Consider the following 8,150-nt stretch of genomic DNA (forward strand, 5'->3'; position numbering starts at 1 on the left):
GTTAGTTAGTTAGTTAGTTAGTTAATTGTTTATTGAACATACAATACAACAACAATTGACAAAAGGCAAACAAAATTACAAAAGGAGAAATAAAAATAAAAAGTAAATAAAACAAACATCATCACCGTTATATGCTCAAAGGAGTAGGAAGAAGTATACAACTTATCTAGTCCTACCCCTTGTTGTGTAATAATATAAATAGATCATTTTTCAATGCAAAAGAAAAGGAAGAGATCTACATCTCATCAAGTACTTATGTGTACTGTACTTACAAGGCTGGGGAAAAAAAAAAATATATATATATATATATATATATATAAATAGGTTAGCTTAGCAATTAGCAGGGCTTGTAGCTTCCTTGTCAAAACTCATTGCTAACTAGCGCCGAGCTTCCCTCGACCGAGTGCGTGTGCACGTGCATGTCGTACTACACTCTCTTGATGTGAGTGACACACGTGCGTGCAGCCCAGCAAAGCTTTTTGGCACCATCTCGGTGGTTGATTCTCAGTTTTGCTATTCAATGTGTTTTGACGAGATGCGAATTTAGCCTCACAAATTATTTTTAGATTAGATTAGATTAGATATCCTTTATTTTGAGCCTTGTAGCAGTAGTACATGTACATCCATCTGAGTCACATGGGTCCTTTTCAGCTAACATTACAACAACAGTTGCCCACGCCTTTTGAGACCACTCCAATGTAATCTGTTTTGTGTGTGTGTGTGCGCGCATTACAGGACGACTTCCTCCTGATCCACTATGACAAAGGGCCTTGTCGAAACAAACTGGGCCACTCCAGGGCGTCTGTTATCTGGCACAGAACACAGGTGAGAAATACTCCTCCCCTGGCTCGCACTCTTAAGGGCACCAAGCGGCTATGCACGTGCTCTGTCCCCCGCACCCCCTGTCTTTCTCTATCTCTCTGTCTCGCTCTCTCTCGGCCTGCCCGAGCTGGCTCATACACGTGCATTCCTTCTTCGTTATCTTTAGAGCACAATGGGAGAAATAGGACAGCTTGCTCTGTGTCCTGCCATCTCTATCCTAAGCCGATTATGTGCACCTTTTCACACATTCGCAAGGTTTACATAACAAAGGTTTTGCTCTATCTATCGGCTAGAAAATAAAGCAGAAAGTCTAAGGCTAATATGAAAAAACATTTGATGAATCAATTAGCGAACAGCATCAATCTTGAATTGTATTTACTATTTTTTTTTTCCTTAAGGGAAAGAAAAATGTCACTGAATGCATTCAGTGAATCGGCTACATAGTTTTGACATAATACTACTTAACCGAAGCCCCAAATTTACAAAGAAATCGGTTATGTAGTTTTGTGTACTTTTCTAACAATACCAATTTGAATGAAAATGGGTGATGTAGCGGTAATTTTTTTTAAACTAATTATGTAAAGTTTTCATGAAATTCAGTCAGGAATTTGGGGCGCATGAATATTCAATGTCTGACTAACTTTAGTAATGCATTAGATTTAAAATCTGACTTAACATGTTATGAATGTCAGATATAGTTTGTCATGTTGTTTTTTTCAACATTTAATTTAAACTCAGAAGTCGTGGAAAATAGTGACAACTGTGGGAAAAAATAATTGTCATAGCTGTAAAAAAAAAAAAGTTTAAAATAGGAAAGAAAAATGTGTGATGCAAGTAAAACTGTTTGTAGACATGTTTGACGTGCATGCTGATTTAAACAAGATACTCATAGGGTACTGTGTCCCTTTTGTCCAGCCTCCTTCCTTTGTCATTATTAGCATACACAGTGGCATCTGTTGCCCAGTGGGGCAGCCTGAGTCACACAATTACCGTTCAGCTGGTGGGGGGAGCAAGCTACGGCATCACTTGCTTGTCGTGTGCGTGCGTGCGTGTCTTTGTTTGGCTTGCCTCATTTCACCCCCTTGCTTCTCCTTATCCCGCTCTCACTCCTTCATACATGCAAAAGATGCACCAGCACAACCTTGCCAATATTAAAATAGCCACAATCTGTGAACTTCAATTGATAAGGAGCTTCTGTTGTATAAGAGAAGCATTCCAAGGCCCTTTCATTTTAGTGGAAAGAACATTCTGCTCCTTAAAGGGTACGGTTAATGATCCAGTAAATGTTACCGAAACAAGCAAATACTGTTAGTGATGAAAACACACGTGTCTGACCACAAAGAGAGGAGCAATGGCATTGCAGTATAAGATGTGGTTGTTGCATGTGACTGCCTGTTTGCGCAGTCCAGCTTCGTGTCCTCAATTTAGCGTGTGTCTGGCTCCCTCTTATGGTCATGTAACTGACCTGCTCATGTCAAGAACACCCTTTGTTCATTCCAAGGCAGGTTAATTGATTTTAAAGGTAGAGTCATATTTTAAATAATCAGGTTTGAAATTATTTTTAATTTGATCATCGAGAATTTTAAAACATAACAGCTCAAAAGGAAACGTTTTGGTTTTGGTTAATTAGAAATATCCATCCATCCATTTTCTGTATCGCTCTCCGTTTCACTGTCATTGGTGAGCTGGAGGCGATCGTGGCTACAATTGAGACAGACTACAACCCCGGAAAGGTCACCAGTCAATCTTGGAGCACTTACTTTAATATAAAAATCTGTAAAGGAGTACAAATCAACCTGCGTAATTCAACATTTTACTAACATACAGTATGTGCTCATTCTTTTCAAACATCCTATCAAATAGTTCAGCAAATGTAGAAACATATGAAGTAACACAGTGACCAACATAAATGTGACCCCTCAGGTATAATGAATATGAATTAAAATGTAAACAATCGTTTTTTTTTTTGATGATACTGCATATGGCACGAGCATTATTATTTTTTTGCAAATGTGCGCGATCAAAAGATCGGCCGATTGATTGATTGATTCGTCCGGTGGCAGCAGGCTAACTATTAGCGGCTAAGCCGCTCATGTTTACAGGCAGGGTATGCAAACTGTGGACACACTTTCATCCTTTCCGTTTCATCACTTGTGTGCCACTTGTTCAAATCATTCAACGGGTTTGTTGTTTTGCCTTGTTTTTGACAACATGCCTTGCACAACGGCTTCCTCCACATTGCTCTGGAAACACCCCCAAGAGACTTCTCTTGTCAGAATAGCTTCAAAATAGCTTGGACACCACTGCACTACAATAAACATTTTCAATTTCTCCAGCGGAGCCTGTCCCAGTTAATGTATCTGGAACCTAGGAAACTTTAATGTTCTCACACCCACAAATCAATATTACATCATACAATTACAATGCTATCTATGCTCGATTTTAAAGTTTCCCACACCACAAATATAATAATAATGTGACCTGGGATTTATGGAGTAGAGTCATCTTGTTTATTGGTTTTGAGCACCTTCTTAAGCTTTGTAGAAAACTATTTTATCTCTTTGCAGGTGGTTGGGATCTTCGCTGGGTTTGGCTTACTCCTGCTGGTCGCCTCCCCCTTCCTCCTCCTGGCCACGCCCATTGTCCTGTGCTGCAAGTGCAAGTGCAGTAAAGGCGACGACGACCCTTTGCCCACCTAAACGCCACCACCAAGAGCCGATCATGTGGAAAGCCGCTCAAGGGATGGCCCGTGTTCATTTTGATCCCCCCAGCCCCATCTGCCCTTCTTGTCACACTGATCTTCTTCTCCTCATACCAGCTTTGAGTGCATCATTTTTGGGGGCTGAGCCTGCACGAAGCCCAGGCTGCTTTGCGATCCATCCCTCTGCATGGCAAATAAGCGAGTTGACAGTGTGGCCCTGAAGAGAGGAGTGCAAGGTCAAAGACCCCACACGGGTCAGACTCGTCATAAATTGGTGGTTTGGGGCAGCAAGTCTGCGCCGCTTTAAGTGCTTTTGTTGTCAGTGGAATATCACAAACATTATGAGAGTGTTTCTCTTGTATGGACAATGAACTGCTCTTGTCTTATTGTACTCAACTCAAGTCCCCCCCCCCATCCCCCGCTCCTCCCACCACATCACCCGATGTAGCTCTACAGGTTCAGACCAGTAGCATTTGAGGCGCACCACGCATGTTCGGTGTTCACTCAATTTGCACACATCAACATGATTTGTTTGTCGTGTTGATGGTTGAGGTAGAGACTACTTCGCTCAGATCAGTACAGCGCGTCCCCTTGGATGATGTCATTGTTTTATAACCTTGCGCTTTTAATAGAACTGAGTCGTGTCTACTGTACGTACTGTCTTGTACTTTGAACAACCTTTAAGGAACGCGTGTTTATTAAAGGGGGTCGCCGCTCCTCCGTGCACACGCATCATGGTAGAGTGGCCCTCCCCTTTTTTCAAATTCCGTGCTGACTCACTGATAAGCCAATCAGAGGACTTTCTTTTTTTTTAAATCTGTGTTTCTCTCGAAGAGATGTCTCTCCTTTAATACACCAACTCCCCAAGTGGTGGTCTAGCCAAAACAGAAACGGATAGCCTTAGGATTGACAATAGCCAAAAGCAGCCATTTCCCCCCACGTGTGGTAAATCCAAATATATAATCCCAGGGAAAATGTGTACAAAGACCTTTCAGAGTGTCTGTCAAAAAATCTGTGTTCTGATGATTCTATGATGTCATTCACGTGTCACTCTGTTAATAGCCATAATTGTTCCGGTTGGGGGCGGGGGGAGCAAGAACTTTTTTTCCTTAAATCTTCACATCCATTCAACCATCACAGCACCCAATCAGATCTCCCGCTCATGGACATTTAATATTCCAAATTGCAAACTTGCATATATGTTAGTGGTCCGAGTGTTAATGTTTTGTCTTGTTGGTAGTTTTGACCTCCAGCAACAAGCAGCTACTCCCCTAAGGGGAGCAACAGAACAGCCTGTACAGTTGATAGAAACGAATGTTCCATTTTAGGGCACCTTACTATAAAGCTGCTCTGCGATATCACTTTATCTATGCAAGTTTGTACATTCCTCCTCATTTTTAATCGTCATTGATTGACCACCAACAACAAGTACAGTACTATTACACAAGAACGCTGCAGAATGTCACCATACGTTTTGAACATCATTCATTCATTTACTTGGAATAAATTTGAAATACCGTATTTCCTCCTCTTTTCCCCTTCAGGAGAAAAAAAAAGAAAAGTAAAAAGATGTGCGGCTAGTTAGTAACGTGACAGGCAGCATTACCACACCACAAACTGCCTCCAGAGCAGAAATGCTATATGTAATGGTGGAGTGTAATAGTTTAACCTTTCACCCTTGACCCAAAGCAAATTTTCATGGGTGGGGAAATACGGTATGGATGTTTTGTATCAGCTTTTCTATGCTGTAGTTGAATTTATCATACATCGGTTTCGATGAGTTTAGTTTGCCACATTATTGTAATCCCAGCAAAGTGACCTGGCCCATTGGTACGTTGTTGATTTTAAAGTTTGGTTGATTGAACATCCTTTTCACAACATAGTATCTTGTGAGCCAACTCTCAAATAATCATCTACAAACTTTCAGGAATCTGTGCATGCAAACTTGAGAACCCATAACTTTGGATAACGCCCTATCCATTTTTTCAAAGGTAATGCAGATCATGCCAAAGTAGCGAAAGTCAAAGGTGAGATCACCCCTCCCCACCCATCCACCCAAAAAAAGTTGTATGTACTTCATATTTTTGTGTAATATGTTTGATATGGAAAATATTGAGTACCGTATTTTCCGCACTATAAGCCACTTCGGAGTATAAGGCGCACCTTCAACGAATGGCCTATTTTAAAACAGTTTTCAAATATCGGGCGCACCACCTTTTCAGGCGCATAGAATAGAAGCTACAATTGTGGCTGCGGTTGTGATACGCACCCACTAGATGAGCTACGCTAAAGGCAATGCAATACAATACTGATTTATTTATATAGAGGTCTCACAACCGCTGTAGCTGTCACAATGCGCGTTACAGAACATTTAAAATACTACGTCCAAGAAATCAGAATACTGATCCATATATAAGGCACATCGGATTATAAGGCGCACTGTCGGCTTTTGAGAAAATGGAATGCTTTTAGGTGTGCCTTATAGTGTGGAAAATACGGTAAATGCTAAAACATTTTGGGTGTTCGAACTACACCCTAAAAATAAATATTCAGAATGATGAAATATAAAACATTGACGTCAACTGAGTTAATAGCATTTATTTTGCAAAAAAATATGTAAATAATAATAATGGAATAGAGAAATATTGAAGTGCAGCAAGTTCTCAAGGAGTTGAGTGAGTTAAGCGATGCTGCTCAGGGCAAAACCCTATTGCTCTACTGATTTGGAATTATGCAAGATACAGGAATTGTGATCACTTTGCTGGGATGACATGCACATACACTATTGTCCCGCCTAAATTTCATCTCTGGTTTTACAATTTTTGCGAACATACTCCGAGATTCCCACTCTTGCATTACAATAATGCACTAGTGTTAACCATCATTCTGGTGGAGTTCATGTAGCATCGAGTTCAAAATGTGTCTACGGTTTCCGTACATTAACAAGCAAAAAAACAAAACAAAAAAAACAGGTCACATGTTCTATAACGGTAGCTATTTTAAGCTTGAAAGTAGCTCAAACATCTGCAGCTCCCTTTTTGTCCTCACAGATGGATCGTTCGTCGCCTTAAGTTCGTGTAGCACTTTTTACTACAGTGTATGTAACATATTTGGTAAAACATTTTTCAGCCGTCACGTTGTGGTTCCTGCCCCTGAAAGTGATTTGATTCTGGAACTTTGTTTTTTGTTTTTATTTTCACGACAATCGTGCCAAGCAGATTTGCTATAAAGAAGGGCGAAGTTGTCTACTGTATGTGCATTTTGACTCTGTATTTGTAATGTAATACCAATTTTTACAGGGTGGAAATATTCTCATGCTTCTTTAATGTGAGCGCTGCACTGTATTGGGGTTTAGTTGTTCATATGGAGGTGTCATTTGTGTTCTTCTGGTGCCTGGTGTTTTTAATGGCGATAGCTTTCTTAAAGATAATTTGCTTGTTGGTTGTTGTTTTTTTTCTCTTTTTTTGTATGTATCAGGGTTGGTGAAAAATTAAAAAATACATTTTGGATTATTCCAATACAAGAAATACATGTCACATTTCCAAGTTGAGCAGGCATCAATGGCGTCAAATAAAATCCTGGCCATTTCCAGAGACATTGTTTATTGTTCATTGCTAAATTTTCATACTTTTCTGTTTACTTGCACAATTACCCAATTGAATATGCAACAAAAACTAAAAAGGGCCGAACTCCCCAGTAACATTGCATTTTGCCAATCAGGAATTCTATCACGCATACTACTGATTAGACATCAGCACAGATATTAAGGGCTTGCTTCTTAAATGTTTGAATGGCGAGCAAATGTAATGAGCGTTTTAGGCCCTCACAATTTATATTTGAATGTCGTGTCAAAGGATAAAGCTGCATGATTTTTTTTTCTCGAACTTTTAATTAACACAGCAATGTTTTAGCCTCTAGCGATCATGTTTTTCAAGAAAAAAAAACTGCCATATTGTGTGCATTTTTGGGGTGGCCTACATCCCTCCCCTTAGTTCAGCTCGGCTTGTCTTACAGGTTTTTTTTTTGTTTGTTTGTTTTTTTAAATACACAAGTGACTCGCATAATAGTTGCATTCTGTGTTTGCATAGTTTGGTTAGAAAATGACAAAATGACAGCTGATCTGGTTGCTAGCAAAAATTACATTTGTATCAGTTCTGTAAGACTTAGGTTCAGTATATCTACAGTTCCACTAACACTGTGATACCAGATATTAAATGTTGTTTTTTGTGATTCTCTTCTCTTGAATGTTTTGATTTTCCAAGCCAACCTACTGTCATATTACGGAAGTCTTGATACTTCGATTTAGTTCCCTCTTGTGGTAAAAATCGTTCAACACACACCGAGGCTTGAGCATTGTTGCACAAACGTAACTCCCGCTCATAATAATGATAACAGTTCCAAGTTTGAGGGAAAAAAAATAATTCAGGCAAACATCTTTGGTCTATTTTTGCACACTGTCAGGCCCAATCAAAAGATCACAGCTCAGACCGGTGACCAGTTTACTGTAATCTATTTAGTTATTCATCTTTCAGTCAATTAAATCTGTAGTGTAAAGAGTAACATTGTATAGAACACCTGGATAACAATAGCAATATACAGTATGTTTAGAAAGCCGTCCATTGTCTAT

The 8,150-nt window shown here is 39.7% G+C and overlaps 1 protein-coding gene across 2 annotated transcripts in view; it reads left to right on the top strand.

The window, feature by feature from the left end:
* Window positions 1–7,754, top strand: part of rnf144aa (ring finger protein 144aa) — a 32,859-nt gene extending 25,105 nt beyond the window's left edge. For both annotated transcript variants that reach the window (XM_019887198.1, XM_019887197.1), the window contains exons 8-9: window positions 736–825; window positions 3,390–7,754. In XM_019887198.1, the coding sequence (XP_019742757.1) occupies window positions 736–825; window positions 3,390–3,521 (222 nt within the window). In that variant the 3' untranslated portion in view covers window positions 3,522–7,754. The remainder of the gene's footprint in view (window positions 1–735; window positions 826–3,389) is intronic.
* Window positions 7,755–8,150: the final 396 nt, after the last annotated feature.

This window comes from Hippocampus comes, unplaced genomic scaffold, assembly GCF_001891065.2.
Source record: "Hippocampus comes isolate QL1 unplaced genomic scaffold, H_comes_QL1_v1.1 scaffold176, whole genome shotgun sequence".
Classification (NCBI taxonomy): Eukaryota; Metazoa; Chordata; class Actinopteri; order Syngnathiformes; family Syngnathidae; genus Hippocampus; species Hippocampus comes.